Source organism: Dromiciops gliroides, chromosome 1 (genome assembly GCF_019393635.1).
Source record: "Dromiciops gliroides isolate mDroGli1 chromosome 1, mDroGli1.pri, whole genome shotgun sequence".
Lineage (NCBI taxonomy): Eukaryota > Metazoa > Chordata > Mammalia > Microbiotheria > Microbiotheriidae > Dromiciops > Dromiciops gliroides.
Window position 1 is genome coordinate 418762057 of NC_057861.1, and position 25102 is coordinate 418787158.

A 25102-nucleotide genomic window follows, 5' to 3' on the forward strand; every position below is an offset into this window, starting at 1 on the left:
TCATTGCTAAGATTTGGTAATTCCATGCTTCAATCTTGAAAAATCATTTGTATTTTATATCTCTAGACTATGCAGACATGATTTTGAGAACCAGAAAAAAATTCATTTCCCTCTTTTCTTAGAACTAGTATACCTTCCCCAAGACATGGCAAGTCTGGCTTGAGTGTGGTATCTCCATTGCCAAAAACTGTCTGCGGTTAAATGGTAATGTAACAATTGGAGTGATGCTACCTGCTGGAGAGTTACTGTAGGAAAGCTCTGCCATGAGGAGAAGGCATCTGAGGGCAAGCCATGTGGTCAGGTCCTTGGTGTCAGGAAGTGACATTTGCTCGTGGGTACTGTCTATCAAAGCTACCAGCCAATTAGCTTGGAGCTGTGTGTGCATATGGATGGGATGTTCCCAGTTTTCACAGGAGGCTTGTGGGATGAAGAAGGGGCAAGGCTCTCTCTCTCTCTTTCTCTCTCTTGCGTCAGGACTCTCGCGGAGAGTGGAGCAAAAAGGCAGGCTCCCTGAGATAGATCGATGTTAGGCATCGAGGCCTCTTTCTCTCTTCACCAAATTCTTATTCTCCTTAATAAATGCTTAAAAGTCTAAATTCTTGTTAAAGCTTCTAATTTATAGGTGACCACTCATTACATATTTTAGACAGACTAGCTAGAATTTTGGCCCCTTACAGTAAATCACAAAATGATATGTGACAGATGGTTCAGAGCAGCTGGGAGAAAAGCCAGAATGAAACATGTCTTTGGCGGTCTCCATTTCCATGTCCACCTTGCCAGCTTCTGATTATGAGAATGTATCCTAGGTTTATACTTGTAGGTCTCATCCATTACTTGTCCCTCATTTTCTTCATTCCTTCCTTTTTTCCTCCCTCCTTCCTACCTTCCCTTTCATTCTTCCCTCTCTCATTCTTCCTTTTCTCTTTTGCTTCCTTTTTCAAAGAATTGAATAGCTTAATAATTTGTTTTTGAAATCAAGAACAACAGAAGTAATGGCACTCCAACCTTGTTTGAAGGAAGCATCACTTAACTAGGACATGGCCAAAAAGGTGTTCCAAAATTTGGCATGTGTAGATGCATGGCAAATAGAAAAGTTGTCTTTTCTTTTTTATGTTGAGTTAATATAAGAGACTAGAAAATCAGGCTGAGAACAGGAGCTCCAAGCAGCCTCCTCTTTTGTATCTGTTGGCTGTGATGCTTCAAATCATGGATTCCTTAAGGCTCACTTGTTTTGATAGAAGCTGGACATAGTGACATATGCTTCTTCTTGACTTAACCTCAGGTTTGCATTGATGGCTTGTCCTTGGGAAGTTGGATTTGGAGCCAAGACTCCTAGTCTGAGTGGAAAGGGGAATGTCAAAGCACCATTTCTGGAGTCAGAGCTAAGAAGCAGGCCCCCACAGAAATGAGCTTCATTTTTGTTGGTCTCCTGATGATTGGGTGACTTTGAGGCCATGACCATAGAAAGGTCACATGTATTGAAGTTCCCATGCAGGCAAGGTGGGGGGGAGTTTCCTCCATAAGCTACTGGTGGGATGATATTATTCTCAGATGGCCAGTCAGGGCTGAGTCCAATCCTCTCTGTGACATCGATATCTCGAGGGAGTGGGACTTGCAGAAAACCTTCCACCTCTTCTTTGGCTTGAATACCATCTACTTTATGAATTGGATAGTCCAGGAAACTTTCTGGATTGAAACTGATGTTGAAGTTCTAGACCACAAAAGAGATAATAGGTTCAGACATTGAACTAGAAGAACATGCTAACAAGAGTTCTTGAAAATCATTTTTTCTGACAATGGATTGGTATATATTTTCACAGACTATAAAAGTGCCCCATAGCAGATGAAAAAGTGTGGTGTTATTAGCAGGTAAGCCTCCAGAAAGTGTTATAAACTCTGGGCAGTGATTTTCTGGTCTTTTTTCTAGACTAACTCACCAGGAAGCCCCCCAGTTTCTTTCATTCTCGTATAGTAAATGAGGTCTCTGGAGGTGCCCTTTATTCAGAGTTGCTTTGGTCATGTTGTACAGGGCTCGGAAATCCAGGGACAAGAGAATGAGACTAATATCTTGTTATGGTCTTCTTCCCCCAAAACTTTTTCATAGTATCCTCCTGGTCATTAGAGAGTGTCTTAGAAAAGGTTCAAAACCTCAGGCTCCACTACCCCTTATCCTATAATCCCTGCCCTGGGATGCTCTGATCTACTTGTCCAATGTCCTGAAAGTTACAGAAAAAAAGCCAACCTTTTGTGGTTTCCTACACAGCTGTTCCAGAGTCGTCTTGTGGTCAGGGAGGTTGGGCCACAAAGCGGGTTTAATTCTGAAATAATAAAAATAGTCTGTAGATGCAACATAGTATAGCAGTTCTATTTCCTACTGGATCAAAATTCATAAGAGGAGGGGCAGCTAGGTGGTGCAGTGAATAGAGCACTGTCCCTGGAGTCAGGAGGACCTGAGTTCAAATCTGACCTCAGACACTTGAAATTTACTAGTTGTGTGACTCTGGGCAAGTCACTTAACCCCAATTGCCTCACCAAAAAAAAAAAAAATTCATAAGAGGTGTAAGTGTATAGAAGGCCAGTTTTGGAATCAGGAAGACTTGGGTCTTCTTCCTCTGATACAGACCAACAGACCATGGTAAGTTATTTAATAATAATAGTTAATATTTATATAGTGCTTTAAGGTTTACACAATTCTTTACAAATATCTTTTTTTATCCTCTTAGAGGTGGGTGTTATTATTATTATTTTTGTTTGTTTTTTTGCAGGGCTATGGGGGTTAAGTGACTTGCCCAGGCTCACACAGCTAGTAAGTGTCAAGTGTCTGAGGCTGGATTTGAACTCAGGTACTCCTCAATCCAGGGCTGGTGCTTTATCCACTGCGCCACCTAGCTGCCCCAGTAGGTGTTATTATTATTAACTCCATATATCAGATGAGGAAATCAAGGCAACCAGAAGTAAAGTGACTTTCCCAGGGTCACAGAACTATAATAAATGTTGCAGGCTGGATTTGAACTCAGGTTTCCCTGATTCTTAATTCAGCACTCTCTCCACTGCACTACCAAATTGCCTCCCAGACAACCCTTTAAGATAAAATTAGGACTGAATCTATTGTTGAAAGAAGCCTCCACATAGGGATTTCTCTACAATGATGAAATCATAGCTCTGGACCAAATCAACAAAAGTATTTATGAGATTGGGGGTCTGTAATTAACTGATTATGGGATTAGGTACAAGTCTTCATTTCCTTAGGCCTCAGCTTTATCTTCTGTAAAATTAGGGGGTATGATTATATGATCTATGGGCTCCACTCCTCACTCAAGACTTTCTCTGACCTGCCACAGAAGCTTCTATACCTTGCCTTTATGGACTTGACTTCTCACTCTGGAAATGTGCTTTAGCCCCACAGCTTCTTCCTCCAAGAACCCTCCACTTAAAGAAAATTCTCTAGGCCAAACATGCCTTCATTTCTCTTCAGGGTCCATTCCTGACTCTCTTTAATTTCTCTAACACACCCCCTCAGGGCTATCTTTTGCTCTACCATCTCCTGCCTTTTCATCTTCTTCTTATGTATTATCTTCCACCACTGGAATAAAAGCTTCATGAAAGTAGGAACTGTCTTGTATTTTGTCGTTGTTGTTGTTGAGGCAATTGGGGTTAAGTGATTTGCCTAGGGTTACACAGCTAGTAAGTGTCAAGTGTCTGAGGTTGGATTTGAACTCAGGTCCTCCTGAATCCAAGGGCCGGTGCTTTATCCACTGGGCCACCTAGCTGCCCCTGTATTTGTATTTCTAATACTTAGCACAGTGCCTGGCACATAGTAGGTATTTACTAAATGTTGATTGACTGAATGATCATTAAAGTCCCTTTTAGCCTCATTATCTTATGGTGCTAGTCAACAAGTGGGAAAAGTGTTAGCCTTGGTGTTAGATTTACTAGGTATGAATTTTCATAAAGGAAGCAGTAAACTCTGAGCCATTGAAAGACTCTTAGCAAAGCAGTAAAGATGAACATCAACACAATATTCTTGATGTAGACATGAAACCCAAAGTTGGCCAAAAGGACCACCCAGAAATAATTGTTCACATTATTCAAGGATATAACTTTAAAGTGATCTTTCTTGGACTTCATCTTATGTCTCCTTTATTATTTTTGGCTTCCCAAAAATGACTGAAGGGAGGCAGCCTAGTATAGTGAAAAGTACGTTGAATTTGGAGTTAGAGGATTTGGGTTCAAGCCTAGCTCTTTGACTCCCTCACCTTCTTTGGCCTTTTGATTTCCTCCTCTGTAAAAAGAGGAAGTTTGAGTAAATGAACTCTAAAGCCTTTATAGCCCTCAATCCATTATGCAAACAAACAAACAAAAAATACTGGGTCTTGAGAATGAGCTGTAATTGAGCAAGGACAGTTGGTTTTTTAATTCCTACAATGCCTTAATATAATCACTCTGAATGAGAAGAGATCCTCACCTTTTTTCCCATAGCAAACAGATCACAACAATCCCCAGGATCCCAGAAAAGAAGCTCAGAATGATAATGACGATCATACCAGAATCTGGCATCTCTGGAAATCAAGGACAAGGTTATTATTATTTATCCTTTGATCAATATCCACAGTCACACATGGCTTTGAGATACTCTTTATCTACTTATTTATGTGGGCAAGGCCACTTTTTTCTTGAAAATGATTTTGTAACTTGGATAACAATTCATCCAACAATAAGATTATAGAAAAAAATAACTTTGAAAGATTTTATAACTATTGTCATGGGGCGCAGAGCACCCCAGAATTTCTCTGGGGCACACCGAGGAATCTTCTCCTTGAGAAACTAAACCAGAGGACAGATAACGCCTAGAGAGATAAACTGAACCAAATCGGACTGAGCTAGCTTGGGATTCCTACCCTTCATTCTGGTCTCCCTTACCCTGGGGAGATAAGTTTGGGTGTGGCTTCGGCCTTTGTGTTCTGAAGAGGGATCCAAAGCCACCCCTCACCCAATTCCTTTAGTCACTACCAGTGGGGGATGGTCCTCCACTCCTCACCCAATTCCCCCAGCTACCACCAGTGGGGGATGGTCCTCTCTCACTAAAGGAACTTTTCACGGGCCACCCCCATCAGTCCTCTATAAAAGTACCTTCCAGTCTCCTGTTCGAGGAGATTTGGTACCTCTGAGCCATGTGCTTTATGCCGAATCTCCCCATGAAAAGTCCAAGGATTTCTTTCATGGTTTCCCTCCCCCCACCCTTCCCTTCCCTTGGCCCTAAATAAACTATCACCTTATTCTAACTACATTTTGTGTGCAAGAGGGTGTAATTCTTTAAAGAGGAATTCCCAAGAACCCCAACCCCAACCCGTACCCCATTTTCCCACCATATCATCATGATTAATGAAATGATAAACTCTGAGTCCAGGAGACTGAAGATGAAACAAGCTGCTCACCTCCTGCCAGAGGGGATGGATCTAAAATGGAGAGATAGATAGAGAGAGAGAGAGAGAGAGAGAGAGAGAGAGAGAGAGAGAGAGAGAGAGAGAGAGAGAGAGATTGTTAGTCATGGCCAATATGGGAATTTGTTTTGTGAAGCATGTATTAAAGGCTTTGTTTTTCATTTTAAAAATATTAAATAAAAATATCCCTCAATAGAGGGATAATTACAGGGACATTCATAAAAGAAAAAAATAGTAGTTCAATAAGAATTTGAGTAGCAGTGTAGTAGCAGGGTCCTCAAAGATACCACGTTGGGGAAACTACACCAAAAAATAAGTCCACCCAACGCAACATGATCAACATTATCACCATCATCATTATTATCAATGTGAGAAATTATTATTAATAACTAATGATTTGGGGAGATTCAGAGACTGCCCCCTCCCCTCTTCTATCCTCATTTCAAGAATTCAGTCTCTGCAGGTTGAGCTAATCCTCTCTATCTGATGGCCACAGCCTTTCAAGGAATCTCTAGTTTAAGGTGAAGTCCTTTCAGTCAAGCTTGGGTGGGGACAGATCCTTTTGTCTAGATTGCCCAAAGCTGGGGGGGCCGGGCGGGTCTGGGTTTAGGGATAGTTTCTCTGTCCAAGAGCTACATGATGTCATTCTCAGCCCCTCATTAGAGTAAGCTCACTTCTCTTTGTAAAGTGCACCTCTCATTAAATTGTTAGCCAGTTACAGTTGATTGCTATTCAATAGAACAAGGCTTCTTAAACTTTTTCCACTTGAAACCCCTTTTTGCCCAAGAAATTTTCACAGGACCCCAGGCATATAGGTATATAAAATAGGTATTCATAACCTTTTACTGTCACCAAATTTTTTGTGACTCCCCACCACATTCAGTTATACAACCCCATATGGGGTCATGACCCACAGTTTAAAAAGCTAAGCAATAGAACAAATCTTGTCTAAAGGCATATAAACTTAAGCCATGTGGTCTCTTTGATGGAATGAGAAGTTAAGGAGTCCTTTTTTTGTCAATAATATGATGGCTGTGATTAATAAAATGGCTTGTAATTTACCAAAACACTTTGTCTCTCAAAATTATTTTATTTAATTCCTCCTCCTCATCAACATTGTGAAGAATCGGGGATGGGTTGACTCCTCTAAGTATGAATTAGAACCATCTGGGAGAATGTATCCACAGGTGAGGGTTAGTCTGGGAAAGCATTCAGATTGTATATTCATATTGAGAAAACTTCCTCTGGGAGAATAGAAGCAGACACTCAAATGCTAATATTCGCAGATAGAGAAATTTCCTTTGGGAGAGTCAATAGAAAAACTTCCCATGGGAAGTTTTCAGGAAGAGGGGTGGGAATTCCAAGTCCTGATAAGCCAGTTCATGTAGATTGTAATCCTTGAAAAAGGGAGGGGCCATTTCATATTAGGAATGAGAGGAGATAAAAGTGGGCCTGGGAGCCTGCATCTTTGGTCACCCCTGAGATGGACAAGGAGTGGCCCATTCTCTCAAGAATGACAATAAATGAGCCTTTGACATATCACCAACACTGAGTTCCAGAAGTTATTGAGTGATATTTCTCACAATTTGGAGGCCAAAGTGAGATTTATTATGAAATTATGATCTGAAAGGAGATTTTGGCCTCCGGATCCCAGCACAGGATGTCTAGCTGAACTATTTTCAGTGGTCCATTGGGTGGTTTAGAGAAGGAACTCTAGCCCGTGGAGATGTTGGAAATGCAGATGGATTAAGTGAGCTCACAAAGGGGGTAAAGAATTTAGCAGAGCAGAAAAGAATTTCAAACATATAAGTCTGTGCTTGTGGATCCCCAGGGGGAGGAAAGGGTTGTCGAGTACTTCCTGGGTGGTTAAGAGAGCCAGGGAAATTAAGGCAAAGCCCTGGATGTAGGATGTTTTAGATGACAGCCAAGCAGTGTTATTATAGTCAAGCAGTTTGAGTCTGTAGGTGTGGGTGGTTTATAGGGAACGCCCTCCCTGTCCCCATTAGAAAAGTCACCAAGGATGGTACTGAAGGAACTGAGTAAGAATGGCCTCTTTAGAAATCCCTAAAAGACAGCCCTTCTAGGGAACATGGGTCAAGCAAGTAGACCCTGTTTGTACTGAGAGTAAAAAAAAAGGAAAGGGGATAAAACATTTTGGGATGAATGAGTTTTGAATTTGGGCACAGGAGGCTAAAATCAGAACGGAGGAAGCCATGTGTTCTAACCCCCCCCCCCTTTTCTGTGTGGCAGTTTCTACTATGGGGGAGGGAGGAGTATCTAGCCAGCATCTAGTGCCTAAGATTTTGATATATTGCTACATTTTGAATCTTTTGTGGCAGAGTGATCTGGGGAGTTGTTTGTGGTGCAAGGAGGTTGTGGGGAAGGATTTTTGGGGGGCCTGGCCACTGAGCCGTGTTGCCTGGGACAGTTTCTGGCCTTGAATTGCTTGGCTCTGGTGGGGGGTGTCTGTGCCCATGGAAGGGTTCTGGAGCACATTGGGCACCATTACGCGCTGTTTTTTGGGGCTGGGATAGTCTTGAGGTGAAAGGTTGGGGGTGGGGCAAGTTTTAGGTTATCTGGTTTAGCTGGGCCTCCTTGTAGATAAAAGCTAAAAGACAGTTCCTTTTCTCTTCCCTGACAAGAGAATATAAGTCAGGAAGGGGAAAGGACTGAAAAAGGAAGTTTCAAGGGGATAGAAATTGTCTGAGAGTGTCTGTGTGTGACTCATGTGTGAATGTGTGAAATTGTCTTACATGTTCAAGTTTCTGTCAATAAAAAATGTAAGTTTGTGCTTGGAATTTAGAAGCCTGTCCTATGGCTAGATTATGAAAATCGGGGAGGGACAGAAAGAAATTCTCCTTTCTAGCATTGTTTTGCAAACTAATTAGAAAACTGAATATAGCATTAGTTATTAAGTTAAACCAACAAAAGAAAGGAAATCACCCAAAAGGGTTAGTGAATTTGATTTGGCCATCTAGTTAAGAAATTGGGGGGATTCATACAAACTAAAGTCAAGTAAAACCTGTTATATACTGCCATTTGGATATATATATATATATATACACACACACACATATATGTATATATATATACACATACGCATACATGCACACATATGTGCATATATATGTATATGTATGTATGCATATGTATTTTGTGGTGGAATGGCTTAGGAATAGAAGGGACCACAATGGAAAATGTGGAATTCTTGGAGTGGATGGTTCTTGGGTGAATTGTTACTAAGATGAAATTGTCTATTGAGGTTCTATGGGATGTCATTTGGAGAATAGATTCAGGTGCAGTTGAATCAATTCTGGTCTCATTTTTGGTGAAAATTATTATTGTGATACTCTATAGTTTCAAGATGGTTACCTCAGGTGATTTGTGATATGTAGGGGAGAGGTACCCAGCAGTTTAGTGGTCCATTGTGTTGGAGATATTGTCAGGATATGTATGAATTTAATTGATTGTGGTAGTGGTTTTCTGTGAAGTTGGCAAGTGCCAAGAGCAGGGAGAGAGGGAGCTGTTGAGAAGGCAGTAGGAAGATTTCTGTTAGTTGAGAGTGGGTTTGGCTCCAGCTTTGGGGATGAGATGTACATGGCAAGGTGAGATGCCCAGGAGCAAAAGGAAAGTTGCTCTGAGTATTTAAGAGGTTCAGGACAGATAAAGAAGGCTTGACCTTATGATGTTTAAAATCTAAATGTGTGGTTGCCTTAAATTAGAAGCTTTAGCACCAGTCTTTGGGCATTAAGCATTTATTAAAGTATACTAGGTATTAGTAAAAGGAAAACATTGAGTTCAGAAAGATAAGAAAAGGCCTATCTAGCCTAGAGCTTCAGCCTGCTCTGGTTCTTCCTCAAGTCCTCTGCCATGAGCCTGCTTCAATCACGAACTGCCCCCACAAACTGAGTGTGGAAGCTTTTTATAGGTCCTTACACACTGCTTCAAGCTGATTGGTTAGCGTCATCCATATCCATTGGTTCACTAGACTTGAAGGTGGTCTTTAGTTGAGCTCAAAGTTGTTGTTTTTTGTGAGGCAATTGGGGTTAAGTGACTTGCCCAGGGTCACACAGCTAGTAAGTGTTAAGTGTCTGAGACCGGATTTGAACTCAGGTCCTCCTGAATCCAGGGCTGGTGCTTTATCCACCTAGCTGCCCCGAACAATACAATATGGTTACAAACTAATTAACTTTAAGTAGGCTAATCAGCAAAGTCAATCACTCTGATTTAATTGAATCAGTTTAAATTAATCTCCAGGTGGGACCTTTGAGTATCTGCCAAACCCCATTATTTTCTCATAACCTCTATAGGCAAAATGGGTATGGGAGGGAAATAAGTTATCACTAGAGTTTAATAGTTTCTCCCTCCTTTTTCTTCAAAGATAGGATTTAAGGCACAGTGGACTATGGAGGTAGGTTATAGGAGGTGGAGTCTGAAGTGTCTGGGTGTGCTATTGTAATGATTGGAATGACACCACCTACTGGAGACTTACTATAGGAAAGTTATGCCATGAAGTGAAGGTCTTCCAGGGCAAGACCAGGAGTCTTTTCTTTGGAGTCAGGAAGTGATGTTGGCTTGTGGGAGGAAGAAGGGGGAGCCGGGTGCTCTGTCTCGCTCTCTTTTCCTGGGGACGCTGGTGGAGAAGGGAGCTAGATATGCGTTCTCCCTTTAATAGATAGGAATCTAGGCCTTTTCTTCTCTCTTTATAAATTCTTATTCTCCTTAATAAATGCTTAAAAGTCTAACTCTTGCTAAAGCTTATAATTTATTGGCGACCACTCATTAGATATTTTAGACAATTTAGCTAGAATTTTAGCCCTTAACACTATCCAAATTGAGAATGAGTCACACCTTCTTAGTGTTCAGCCAAGTTCTTTTTCTATAGGCCACAAAAGCCTTGGGACAGAAAATTTGGCTGTAGGGAAAGGAAAAAGCCAGCCCGTTTTAACTTTAGCTTGTTATATGATAACTAATATAGCTGTGGAGGTCCCTAGATAAAGGAGGAAACAAATTTTTTCTTTGTAGGGGTATTATGGTGATGATAATTTGCAGAGTATGTTACCAGTAGTTATAAATCCACAGTTGATTTGATTTAAACCTAAATCTGCCCTAAAAGAAATAACGTGGTCTGTATGTGTGCTCTTCTATCAGGATTATTATGTTAAATTAGGAAGATTTAGCATTAAGAAATCTACTAGTCACTTTAGTTTTCTATAATAAATCTTACCTCCCAGGGTTATGAGGATCACATGATTGTAAAGTACTTGGCATAGGGCAAGTGTTATATAAAGTATAGAGCAAAAACATGCAACTGAATTAAGAACACCTGATTGCTAATTAATTGGTTTTGTTTCAAGTTTTAAAAATTCCTAATGCTTTAAGGTATTATGTTTCTAGATTTTCTTATAGTGTATCATTTGGTAAACAATTGTGTCAGTTATTATATATAAGTTGTTATGTGAAACCTCTTACATATGTGTGTCTCCTGGTAAACATTTTTGTTGTTGTTGTTGTTGCAACTAGAAGATATGAGCAGAATGCAAGTATGTAAGAATTTATTGTTTTCAGTCTAAATGTGTGATCACCTAATAGGTACATCAATGCTCAGGTTTGCCATCTGCCTGCTAATGCTTACATGATCATGTTATTATTATTTTGCTTCTGGTGATTAAAGGAAAAAAATCAAGAAGAGAGTAAAGTAATGGAAGTTTCATGTGATTTCTTTGTGAAATACAGCTTGGTGTTCCAAGGGGAGTGGGGGGTTGAGGGTGGGGGGTGTCGAGGATAGGACTTGGAAACCCTTAGAGCAGCTCCTTATCTTGAAAGACAGGAAGACAAAAAAAAAATCTAGAAATAAAAGACCTGCTCTGGCTGAAAACTGATTGACTTTGTCTTGTAATGTTTTTGACTCCTATAACTTGAAACAAAAAAAAAAAAGGAAAAAAGAGAGATAATGAGAGAATTTTAAAAGGGCCTAGTAAAAAATCTGTTATTATAATAAGAATAAGTTAATTGAATATTTACTTTTTGGTTTAGAAGAAGTTTAAAAGTGGGGAGGAATTCCCCACAGCAAACACATTTGGATGAGAGAAAGGTGGTGGTAGTGGGGGGTAAAGTTAACTTTCCTTAACTTAATCTTGGGGAATTCCAATCTTCAAGGTTCCTTTCTGGCTTTGAGGATTGAATAAGGGAGAAATATTTGGAAGTATTTTATCTCATGAAGGGTTGGTGAATATTCCTTTTTATTTTTTAAACATCAAGACAAACTTTAAGCTGTTTCTTAGGGAAAAAGAAAAAAGATATATATATATATATATATATATATATATATATATATATATATATATATTCAGGATATAATGTGTACGTGTTCAATTAACAGTTGTGTGATTTACAAGGCCTGCTATTTTATTTGTAAGCTAATTTGTTGCAAAGACAATTTGATATTGATAACAATTATGTCCAAAGGTACTTTGATTTGTGAGACTTTATCAATTGATGTATGGGAATTTATTGTGATTTGGGGACCCTGCCTTTGGGCTGAGATTAAAAAGCCTTAGGCCCTCAGGGTTTTTCTCTGTGTGAGAAAGGCTAGTGCTCCTCCCCTCTGCTTCATCAATAGAGTTGAGAAGCCCAGTGGGCCTTGGAGCCTTAGGAGGCTCCAGCCAGGCTGGACTGAGAAAAATCCCCAGCTCCCTCCACCCTGAGGGGATCTGCCCTGGAGATCCCAGGCTTGCCCCTGTTGGCCTCTGGTGAGGCTGGAGGCCCTGGGTGTGCAGGGGTGGGCACAGCCCCCTTGAGCCCTGGGCATGGTACACACTGGCCCCTTAAGACCCTAGCTGAGGCCTAGGGTGGCTAACCAATTAACCTGATGTGTGTGGGGGCTTGGCCCCAGGGTTCCCAAGGAGAGAGGCCTTTTATATACAGGGGAAGTCAGATGGTCGGTGGATACAAGGATGCTAAGGAGACTGAGGAACGGTAGGGAAAGAAAGGGGGCTTACAGGTAGAAGGAGAACTAAAAGAGACACTACAGAGAAAGGAGACTTGGGGGATGCTAAGAATGTTGCAGGCTCGGCAAAGAGTAAGCGCAAGCGGCAGCAGGAGAGAGAGTTAAAAGAGAAAGTGGAGAGTTCCTTGGCAGAAATTCACAGGTCATATTTTAATCTTGTTATCCTCCTTCTTTTGTTGCCTTTATCCCTAAGTTTATTCATCTAAATAAATCTTTGTGCTGTTAAATGGAAAGAGGCTGCTTATCAATTTGGGAGAAGCAGTGGGGGAATTTTTAAATGACCCATACTAAAGTTTGAAAGCAGTCAGATAGCCAGCCAGGAGTCCACAGATAATATTCTTGCAGGTGAAAAAAGCTATTCTGAGACCCTGAATATTTGAGTTTCATTCTTAGATTTGGTTCTTCCTTGTAACTCTCATGGCATAAGAGTAGACAAAGTGGAGGTTTGTTAAACAATATTGAATCAATTAGTTACTAAATTAATATTAGAGCATCTAAATTACTGCAATAAGCTGTGATAAGATCTTGCTGTTTTAAACTGAACTTATTGGTATTAAGCAATAGTTAAATTAGTGACAGAATTTGATATGTATAAGATATACTAGTGATCACTGGTAACTTATGAATTGTCTTATATCACCTTAATAGGAAATTGGAGTCTACCTACCTATGATTATTATTTGAAATTAGAACATGTGTAGAAACACATGCAAACTAGTTAAGAAGTTCCCATTGCTTAAAGGGACTCTGAGGGCGGTATCCTATGTTTATGCTTGCATGGTTAATACCTGAACCTGTTTTGCTATGTGAAACATTTTCTAGTCTGTTCTCTGTATGCAATTTGGGATTAATTACACTGATTCCAATTTATCTGTCATTTGTTATTAAGCATCTCAAGGCAGATTCATTTATGTACAATCTGATTAATACACGTTATCTCTCCCAATAGAATGTGAGCTTCTTCAGGGTAGGTTTTTTCCCAGGGTAGATTTTTTTTTTCTTTAGCTTTGTGTCTCTAGTGCTTATCACAGTGCCTGTTACAAAGGGAGTGCTTAATAAATGCTGATTGAGATATATATTCACTGGTGATTGAGAAGGGAGAGAATGCTAATAATGGGGTGGGGAATCAGGAAAGGCTATGACTAGGAGGCAGTTCATAAACTGAACCTTGAAGGAAGCTAAGGATTCTAAGAAGTAGACAGGAAGAGGACTATTTAATAAGGCCACTGAGTTTACTGGTGAATTGAGGACAAACTGCTAGCTTGGCAGCTGGAAAGTGAAGAAAAGAAGGTCAGAATGAGAACTACTGATAACTCCTACCATCCTCAGGACCACAGAGTCAGATACTCTCCATTTTCACCCTACACTAGGGTTCCTTTCATTTGGGGTTTGGTGAAACTGACAAATTATCATGTTATATAACCATTAGGTGACTCTCAGGGATTTAGAATCTTTAAGGAGTTGGCAAACTATAGTCTACAGGCTGTAATTTTTTCATGCTTGCTTTAGATTATAGCTACTTCATTCTTCCTTTCCCTAAAGAAAAGGTACAAGAAGAGCAGGTTGTCTTACAAAGCACCTGGCAAATGTTGGAATGCCTTGGGTAGGAGAGAGGGGGAGGGTAGTTTAGCCCTACAGAATAGTCACTTCTCCCTTTCCTTCTCTTCTTCCTTCTCTTTCTCCTCCTCTTCCAATTCTATGCCCCATCCATTTATTATCTATCATCTATCCTCTATTTGTCATCTACTTATCTATTATATCTTTACTCATTTGTCATCCATCCATTTATTATCTATCAATCTATCTAGATTTCTAATAATGTTAGTTAGCATTTCTATAGCACTTTATGGGTTATCTTAATTGATTATTACAATAACCCTATGAGGTAGGTGCTATTATCATCTCCATTTTACAGATGAGGAAGCTAAGGTAGGTTAAGTGATCTACCCAAGGTCACACAGCTAGTAAATGTCTAAAGCAATATTTGAACTTGGATCTCTCTTACTACAAGTCTAGCGCTCTTACCCACTGTGCCACCTAGTTACCTCAACCAAAATATGCTTATTGAGCATCTATGTAAGGTGCACATAGTAGGTGTTATATAATTGGCAGTTATTATTATAGCAGTAGTTAGATAGCATATTGAATTGAGCACTGGACTTGGGGTCAGTAAAACCCAAGTTCAAATGTAACCTCAGACACTTACTAACTGTATGACCCTGGACAAGTTACTTAACCTCTGTTTGCCTCAGTTTTCTCAACTATAAAATAAGACTGATAATAGCACTCCCTCCCAGAGTTGCGAGGATCAAATGAGATAACACTTTAAAAGTGTTTAACATAGTGCCTGGCACATAATAGGTGCGTAACAAATCCTTCCATTTTCCTCTCTTCCCTCTTCCCTCCGTTCCTCTCTCTCACCTTTCTTCTTCCCTCCTTTCCCTCCTCTTTACCCTACCTTTTTTCCTCCCTTGTCTCTTTCCCTTCTCTCCTCCCTCCCTCCCTCCCTCCCTTCCTTCCTTCCTTCCTTCCTTCCTTCCTTCATAAAGATAGCCCACAGATACAAACAGAACATAGTCATCTCATACCTGCTTTGGGGTTCAGTGGTGTCCTGAAGTATACACTGGGGCTCCAATCACTCCAGTACCCTCCAAAATAATTTCCACCAGGAAATGACCGTACTTTAACTTCATATGTTGAATTTGGTTGTAGTTTTCTCTCCAGAAGTGTTACATGATTATAGGGTGCGCTTATGTGCTGAAGAGTAAAAGACGTAATTTTTGTTATTCTTGTTTATGATGAAGAAATAGGTTACATTCAAGTTTAACAAAGTATTACACATCAAATTTGATTGAGTAATGTTGAGTTCTTGTGGGCTTATCATTTGAAGATCAAATTCCTTTGTGGTTCTCTAACAGGTTTTAGTAAGCCAATAGGTGTTACACTGGGCAGGTGGACCTAACTCCTCACATTGCATTATATAGGTCTACTTTGTTCATGGTCAGCTTTGGCCAGAAGAAAAGGAAAATGGATTAAGTAAGCCAGACCTCTGAATAGAGTCCATTTCACCCATCACTTTATTTCCTTTCTCTGAACTAAAGAAGAGAAGGCTGAGGAAGGTAGAGGATGAGTCACAGTTAGGGTACCACATGTATAAACATCAAGGAACTTCTTCCTTGAAAACCATGAGCCCAGCTGCAAGTGATTGGAAGATGGACCAGGCAGTTAAAGGAGTGCTCTTTGCTTGGAAAGGGGAAGCAATATCATTATGCCCAGAATAAAGATACCTTCACTATTTATTTCATGAGCCCAAGAGAGACTATGACTTAGTGGAGACATTCAGGGACACTTTCATGTTCATTGTAGTGATATGGTCCACCTTGCTTAGCATTTGTGTGGATACATTTTGTATTATGTACTATATTTCCCTTGTCTTTCTCTAAAATAATTGTGCAATGAGGACTCTCAAAACCATTCTCCTTGAGGCTGGGGCTTCAGGGTTTGGCCAGTTCTGGGAAAGGGAGGGCAGGAGAAAGGTGCTCACTATTGACTGTTCCCAGGAAATGTCTACTATTGAAGTTCAACCTATAAATTTGTTATATTGAGGTCCAGAATCAGGAATATGGCAGGAGGACACAAGAAAAAATTTTAAGACGTTAAAATAAAATCTGATCTAAAACACCAAATGAAATGAGCATAATAAAATAGAAGAAAAGGATTGATTGTACATGGGAAGAGATCATAACTTTTGAAGAAGAAGAGAAGTGAGGCAGGAGGAAAGACCCTACTTGATTCTGAAATGTGTAAGTCAGGTTTAAGCAGGTAGGATTATGGTGGTTTATGGAGAAGTGGATAGTCTGGGAGGGGAGGGAAAGAGTAGATAAGGGGAAGATATAGACCAGCCTGAAGCAAAGAAGATAATTTTTTGGAGACTAGAGACAGAGAAGTCTTCCTTATCCAGTGACCCAATGGGCAAAGATCAGGAGGGAGCTGGGAAAAAGAGAAATGGTTTGGGGTTGGGGTAGGGGGATATTATGAGAATGTGACTGTTTTTCCAAGCCAGGGCTTCTGAAAATAAAAAAAAAAAAGCTTTCCTAAAGTGGAGAGATGTGGAGTCTGGAAGGGCCAAGACACTGATGGCTTTTCTAAAGCAGGTCTATTGATTAGAGACCCAAAAGCAACAGAACATTGAGCCCATTTTTGGGCAGAACCTAAGGGAGGAGGAATCAGAAAGGAGGAAATGAGTTGGGCCTGTCCTGAGGCCTGTTGGGAGGAACCACATTGATTCTCCCCTTGTACTTCAGGCTTGTCTATACCTCCACAAACCTTTGTAACTTGATTAACATTTCCCTTTGAGTTCACCTGAAAGCCCCTCCACAAGCCCTAGCAATGCTTATTTCCCCCAGTAATTGGAATAATGGAAGCCCTTTAAGGCACCTTTTAAAAAGGTGATGAATTCTTTTCAGGGAGCAGGGAGTAGGAAAAGATCTGTTTGTTGCTCTAACTACCTACTGGAGTCTTTCAAATTCTTAGTCCAGAGGAGGCAGGTGGTGTCAGCTACAGACTAGTAGAGGGAGGTGGGCAGCTGGGTGGTGCAGTGGATGGAGCACCGGCCTTGGAATCAGGAAAACTCATCTTCATGAGTTTAAATCTGACTTCAGATACTTACTAGCGATGTGACCCTGGGCAAGTCACTTAATCCTGTTTGTCTCAGTTTCCTCATCTGTAAAAATGAGCTGGAGAAGGAAATGGCAAACCACTCCAGCATCTTTGCCAAGAGAACCCCAAATGGGGTCAGAGAGAGTCCTACACAACTAAAAAACAACAGAGGAAGGGATCCTGCAAGCAAACTTTTGGCATTTGCTGGAAGGAGAGGTATAGTGTTTGCTAAGCCTTACTCCAGTTGGCCTTGGTCATTAGTGAGTCTTGGTTTAAACAGAGCCATTAAAAACCATCACTGCATATCCTAAAGCCACACAATAGAAGATAACTTAGATTCTCCCAAATTTCAGAGTTGGAAGGGCATCTAGACCAACTTCTGTCTACCTGACATCAGAGACTCCTCTGTTTGTTCAAAACTTCCATAGATAACAGAACAACTTTAAGGGATTCTGAAATGTTAAGAACTCACCTGGCTTCAGATATCTCTCATGCAGTAAGATTGTCTATTTACTGTGCAAGAAGAGGAGGCGAAATAGGAGATTTTCCATACTTGCTATGCATCTTGGATATTAAGAAGGCTTTAAAAAAATACAGTTTATCTACTTACCATCCAGTTGCTTTTACTCTTTTCTTGGTGATAAGCTATATCATGGATTAACTCTTTTACATAGTCATTCCTTGAGTGTGTTGTATTGAATGTTAGCACAAAGTCATTTGCTGCCTTGCGATAGGTGACATTTATGTCAAAAGGAGCTTCAGGCTTAACTAGAAATGAGAACAGAAAAGAGGTCAGTACATAGGGCAGATAGGAAGAAAAAACAAAAAAAAGCAACCCCTTTCTCTAGAACTCCCTCTTCTCTGAAGCCCACTCTTGATTTCCTGGCCTAACTCTTGTCTTGACATAATTTTTATAAAGCACTTAGCACTTTTGCATGGCACATATTCAGTGTATGAGAAATATGTGTTCCCTTCCTCCGTTCCCCTGCCTGGCCCCAAGGAGAGTACGAATCAACTCAGTTTCAATAACATCATTACATCCAGTGGCAGCTGGAGTAATGTTCTTCAGTGTTTAAGCACCCTTGGTGCCCCAAGTAAGCATCACGTTGGCATGGCCCAGGAGGCAGTGATGTGGCATGGATGTCTGACCTAGAGAGAAACACAGAGATCTGGGTTCTAGTTCTCCTTCTACTACTGTGTGACCCCCCATTAAGTCACTTATACCTGCTATGTTTCATGCTGTAAATAGGGCAGGGCTGTCAGGTCTTAGACCCTGAGCTCTGTGCTTATAGGATACCAAGAGCATTTGCAGTCTTCAAAAAGGAAAAAAAAACCCCTCCAATAACAACAACAGAGCTTAACTTTTTATTAGCAAGAAGAATTAGTCAAAATAGGAAGCTATCAGAGACCTCGCTTTGTTGCTTCCAGGTGATTGCTTGTCTGGCCAGCCCTGATCTGTTCTCTTTCTTCCTACCTATCCTCCCTTAAGCAACAGGCCATGGGCAGGGAGCAGTGTCTTAACTTGAGGCTGCCACTCACCCAGTCATGGTTTGAGCTGTCCCAAGCCTGCGCTTGCTCTATGGTCACGTATAACCTACGTGCTAAAATTGCTACTTACTTCCCTAGCCCTTCATCTAAGGATGATATTTCAAATAATTTGCATAGATAATTTAGTGACCAAATGAGAGCCTGCTATGATTGAGTCAGTGAGGATACAACGATGAAAGAAGATAGCTTTCTGCCTCTAAGGAAATTAGAATGTAGTTAGCCGGGGGATGGCATGAGTAACCAAATAACTACAATGTATAATATGAGTTACACAGAAAGTGCAATGAAGAGGTCCAAGTGGAGTGGTTAAAGAGATTCAAGGAAGGGGACATCATTTTCAGCTTGGAGGCTCAAGGAAGGCTTCAAGTCAGTGCCAGAGGCAGGCAGGAGCATCCGACCAAATGCTCCCGAAAAGGGAGGTGACATCTTAACTGAGCCTGGAAGAGAGGGAAGGGGAAAAAATAGGGGATGGGGCTCCATCAAGAACATAAAAGAAGATTGTGGAAAAGCAGTGTTTCTGTAATTCAAGGGGTTGTTAAAATAGCAAGTGTCCCTAAGAGTCTTCCAAGCTTGGTAGCTGAGCTGGAGAGACCAGGTTTCCTGCCCACCACTTGTAGGGTTCCCTGTTCTGCCCCAGCCCGGAGGTCGCCCACTCAATGTAGCTGAAGGTGTGGTTGCTGCTGAGTGGGTGGCCTGCTTGTTTACAGGGTTGATCTCAAACAGAGATAGGATCCATGGAAGGTCTGGCATCTAACCAAACTTAGAGGTATAGAGAAAAGCAATTAAGCACACACTTATCTCCTGTGGTGACTGAATCTACTTCTCTCTTATTTTGAAGGTTCTGTAGAAAAGCTATTATAACATATGCAAATAACTGCTGTAGCCTCTGGAACAATTCATCTATACTAAAACACCACTCACATGGGAAAACACATAATAATGAGAAAAGCAAAGGGAGAAGGGAGTTTGGGACAAAAACAGAGACTGAAGAACAAGTAATAGTCTTTTATCCTGACTCTGTTGCTAGTGTACCACTCCTTTGTCCAATCTAAATTCTCCTCCTCCTCCTCTTCTTCTTTTTTTGGATGAGGCAATTGGGGTTAAGTGACTTGCCCAGGGTCACATAGCTAATAAGTGTCAAGTGTCTGAGGCCAGATTTGAACTCAGGTCCTCCTGAATCCAGGGCCAGTGCTCTATCCACTGAGCCACCTGGCTGCCCCTCTTCTTTTAAGAACCATTTGTAGTCTGCTCTTTCACTTAAAAATCTCAGGAACTAAGCCCATTCCTTAAGGACTTTTCCTCTCCCTATCTCTCTCCCTCCTTTCCTTTTCCCCTTTTGGCATTTCTTCCATTTAATGGCTCCCCTTTGCCCACAAAATCAAGTCCAATATTTAAGATCCCCTACAATCTGGTCCCAAACAATTCAATGAATTCAGTTCAACTAAATTCAACAAACACAAATTGCCTAAGTGAGTTAGGCTGCCGAGGAAGGACCCAAAGATAAAAATAACACTATCCTGGATCTCAAGGCATTCTACTGAGAAGCTCATAATATGAACACACACACAAATATCAGAATCGAAGGAGTGAGAAGGAGAGATCCAGAGTGTCTAAGAATATTTGAGGAGGTTGAGATCATTCTCAGCTGAGGGGATCAGGGAAGGTTTCATGGAGGAGTTGCTTTCCCTTAATAGAATGTCAGTTCCCTTGAAGGAAGGCATTTTTAGATGTTTGTCTTCTCCCCCACTCCCCCCAATACAGTGCTTGGCATACACTGACAGATGCTTGTTAAATTGAATCACAAGAAAGTAAGTAACAAGTAAGTATTTGAACCTAAGTCCCCTGACTCCAGACCCATCTTTCTTTCCACTCTGCCAAATTAAAGCATTAAATAAGTGTCAGCTCTTATTATTTGGTTCCAACAACACAATGATGTGCCTTGATAAACTAGTCTGAATCAGTTGGTTATCAAGAAGTTATTAACATATATTTGATAAAAGTTAACAATGATCAGTAGCCAGTCGAGTCAATCAAAACAGTTAAATGGGAGATGCATAGGCTTTCAACTGAAGGAGATAAAAATGACTAGTACTTTTTGTTTTGTTTTGTTTTGCTGGGCAATGAGAGTTAAGTGACTTGCCCAGGGTCACACAGCTAGTAAGTGTCAAGTGTCTGAGGCAGGATTTGAACTGAGGTCCTCCTGAATCCAGGGCCAGTGCTTTATCTACTGAGCCACCTAGCTGCCCCCACAAGTACTTTTATACATTATCTCATTCTAGCTTCATTATAGCCCTATGGGATAGGTACTGAGTCTTATTATTTCCACTTATAATTAGGGAAATGGGGGCTCAGACAGGTTATGTGGCTAGCCCAAAGTCACATAACTAGTAAGTATCAAAGCTAGGGCTTGAATCTTGTTTGTCTCCTTGTGGTATGCTGAGTAACAAAGCAGAAAATACTCTAAGAAGAATAATGGAAAATGAGGAAAAAGTTGGGAAAGGGAGAACTGTACTTTGCTGGTGGTAGAAGGAACAAAATGCATTCTTTTTTTAAAAAATATTATTTATTTTTAAGATTCTTTTCTTTAAAAATTTTTTTTGGGGAGCCAGGGCAATGGGGGTTAAGTGACTTGCCCAGGGTCACACAGCTAGTAAGTGTCAGGTATCTGAGGCCAGATTTGAACTCAGGTCCTCCTGAATCCAGGGCCTGTGCTCTATCCACTGTGCCACATAGCTACCCCACTTTTAAAATTTTGAATTCCAAATTCTCTCTCCTTCCATCCCTTCCCCCACCCACTAAGAAGGCAAGTAATATATCAATTATACATGTGAAATTATGCCAAAATATTAGCCATATCTTTAAAAATGCAAGAAAAATAGGGACAAGTCACTTAACCCTCATTGCCCCACAAAAAAAATACAAGAAAAATAAAGTGAGAAAACTATAATTCAATTTGAACAAGATCCATTCTAAAGGTCACAAAGTGCAGTTCCTCCTGACAGGTCCCTTTTTCTCCTCTAGTATATCTTCCCCATAATCACCTCCTCAGGGTTTAAGTATTTTTCCTAGTCCTTTGTCAAAATCAGAACTCTTGATGTAAACTGCTTTTACTATTAGTCAATTTAGCACATTTTAAAGGGATTTTGTCCTGAAGGAAAGTATCTCCAGAAATTTAAACAACAATCACCTTGTCCCTTCAGGCTCTGTAAGGTCTTACCTATTTTGGTTATCTTCAGTGTTTTGCAATTCATCTCAATTTCTCCAAGTTTCACGCACATATCACCAGTATTAATCAGTGAAAATGATCTTGATTTCATAAAATAATCCTTTTCCCTTTTCATCATCATCACACATTGGGGGCCGGACATAAATGCACCACTGTGGAATGAGATAGAGAGCCAACATAAACCCAGGAATTCTTGCTAGCAGTAACAATAAGTAAATCTGATCCTGTCCTCTCTTGGTGCCCACCCCTCTGCCAGGTTCCGGCTGTTAGAAAACTAAAGGAGAAGAATGTCCTCTGTCCCTCAACTACCTAGATTTGAAAATAAATCCAACCAAACAGGCTTGGTGGACAATCTGACCAGGGCAAACCAAGGGCAGGGCTCATTCCCACAAATAACGTAATGCCATTAAAAAAAAAGTAAGCTGTGATCACTCCCCATAGAATTCCAGGCTTAACGATTTTTTTGGGGGGGGGGCATTGAGCATGTTTTATTCATGACTTTTATATGACTAATTTTATTTTTAAATTTATTTTATTTTTATGTGACTAATTTTCTGATGAAACCCCACCCTTATAGAACCCTCCCTTGTAAATAAAGAAAACAGCTAAGTACAACCAAGTGTTAGACTTTGTCTAATAGTATGTGTCTTATTCTGCACCAATGATTCCCCACTCACACCAAGAAGAAAGAGGAATAGCATTTTTTTAAAGGAAAATGATGCTTTCCTGGGATTAGAGATAAAGGGGTGGAACAAAGTAGGGATTACACTGGGGGTACTTTCTCTCTTTCTTTACAGAAAAAGAGATATCTTCAACTGTTGGATTTGGGTTCTGGGTATGAAAGAATGATTTTGCATATACTTTTTTCACTTTCTTGGCATAATCAAGTTGGAATATTATGCATTGGTTCCTGGACCTTCTGAAGAGGGAACCCCCTGCCTACCTATGAAGTGGATGAGACCTGGGAATTAATTCTGAGGTAAATCTGCCACATTCATATGCAAAATCTCCAACTATCAAATTCTGTGGTACATGCTTCCAAAAAATTAAAAGTATTTTTTCATAGGGAATTACTTAAAACTGACCCAATGCATAATTTTAAAAGATCATTATACATAGTTTATCAAGAGAAATTTGTTTAAAGCAAAGCAACAATGGTCAAATCCTATATAATCTCAGTGTAAAAAAAATGCTAAGTATATCGGTTTTGTTGATGTTCTGTCTTGGGAATTTGAAAGACCAATCAAAGGCATCCTTACATATGAAATGCTGTTACCACACCCACTTTAAAATTGGGGGTTCCCATTTTGCCATCCCTCATTGATCCCCTTATCTGGGCATGGTAGCCCATTGGGGAGGTTGGGTGTTTAATTCTCACTCCTGTTGCTAAACATCTCATCCAAGTAGTGCAACTACAATATACTTCTGACATAGAGCCTGACTGCAAGTTCTAGGAAGTGTAGTTTGAAGAAGGCAAAATTGTCTTCTTCCTATTCTGGAAGGAGTGCCTGGAGACAGGAAAGGGAATTTGAGCTCAGCTCTTCCTGGGCTGCTGAAGGAGGCTATGCATCATCAAGCAGCACAAATTATGAGGAGAGAGGAGCCATGGGGAAAAAGGAGCACTAGATAGCCAGATAATAGCTTCTCCTTTCTCCATCAAGGTAGATGGGGCAAAGGAGACAGGTGTGATCAGTGTGGGATCTTTGGTAAATTTCTCCCTGGCCAAGAATTCAGGCAGCCAACCAGTGTGGATGTCATTTATTCCATCCTTTCATGTCTTATATCCAGATGAAATTCCCTGAAACCTCTGGAGAACCTCATATGATGCCACCCTATTAGCATTTCCACAAAGCTCTGCTGAAGTTCAACCAGCACAGCCCATTCCAGCCCCAGATATTCCCCATGATTCTATCTCATCATCTCAGGCTTCTAGATAGATAGATTCTAAACTTTTATAATATAAATTTTAGCTGTTTGGAAATGATCTTACATTTTATAGTGTTGCTGCTATAGAACTAATTTCTCTTTCCCCAACTTTCTTTCCACACTTCATTTGAAGTCATGTTTTCATAGAACCAATAAATGACCTTTGGTGAGTTATACCTGTAATATTCTTAGTCCGAAGGGATGAATCTGGAATAACATAATTTTTTATCCCTTTAAGTCATTTGAATGTTGGCCTACTTTAATAAATTAAGAATAGTGCTTCAATAAGATATTTACCAGGTCATGTTTATAATAGAAATTGAATCCAATGAAATGTAATGAATTTAAATCCTATGATGTATTTGAAGATAGCAGCCACACTGTCATAGCCCTTTGCCTCTCAAGTGGATTTGATTCCACATACTCTATATTATACCTAAGAGATATATGTATCTTCCCACCCAAATAGCTTCTTTTAAAAGCACCTTAATCCAACTGCTAGTTAATGCCAACTACTACAAAGTCAGGTTTTCACATCAGTTCCTAGAACCATTGGCATACTGTCTCCTCATAGATAGCTAGGTGTCTCAGTGGATAGAGTGCTGGACCTGGAATCAAGAAGACTTGAGTTCAAATCCAGCCTCAGACACTTGCTAGCTGTGTGATCCTGGGAAACATTAATCCTCTGTCTGGTTCAGTTTCCTCATCTGCAAAATAGAGATAATAAGAGCATCTACCTCCCATGGCTAATGGGATAATTATAAAGCGCTTTAGAAATTGTAAAACATTATAAAAACATTGGCTGCTGCTGCTTCGAGTGTTCCTACTATTACTACTACTACTATTCCTACTATTACTGCTGCTGCAGCTGCCACCACCACCACCACCACTACCACTGTTACTAACTACTACTCCTACTCTTTTTCCAACCAAAAACCTGAAGCTTTAATTCAGATATTAGCTCTAAAAGGGAATCAGACCTCAGTTAATGGATAACTTATGCTAGGTTCTCATACCCACAGTGATCAACATCCATAACGGACCAGAACAGGTCAGGTCAAAATAACAATAAAGGAAAAAAACAATCTATAGAAATTCTAATGAAAAATATATTTTGAAACTAGCCATGGGAATCAGAAAGAGACATGCGCAGAAAAGGCCAAATTTGTCCTCAGATTCACCTTATGATGTGTAAACCCCCAAAACACACCTCCACTGAAAAAGGTACCCACCATGGAGGTTGGCTTAGGACCCCCAGGAACTCCAAATTAGGATAAGCCCTCCCTCGTAACA

General features: G+C 40.4%; 1 protein-coding gene across 1 annotated transcript in view; it reads right to left on the reverse strand.

Annotated features, from left to right (window-relative positions):
• Window positions 1-386: 386 nt before the first annotated feature.
• IL7R (interleukin 7 receptor) overlaps window positions 387-25102 on the reverse strand; it is a 39590-nt gene continuing 14874 nt past the window's right edge. The window contains exons 4-9 of the mRNA XM_043996630.1: window positions 21875-22035; window positions 17720-17877; window positions 15039-15207; window positions 4466-4559; window positions 2243-2318; window positions 387-1711 (exon numbers count right to left, since the gene is read on the reverse strand). Coding sequence (XP_043852565.1) covers window positions 1223-1711; window positions 2243-2318; window positions 4466-4559; window positions 15039-15207; window positions 17720-17877; window positions 21875-22035 — 1147 coding nt within the window. The 3' untranslated portion in view covers window positions 387-1222. The remainder of the gene's footprint in view (window positions 1712-2242; window positions 2319-4465; window positions 4560-15038; window positions 15208-17719; window positions 17878-21874; window positions 22036-25102) is intronic.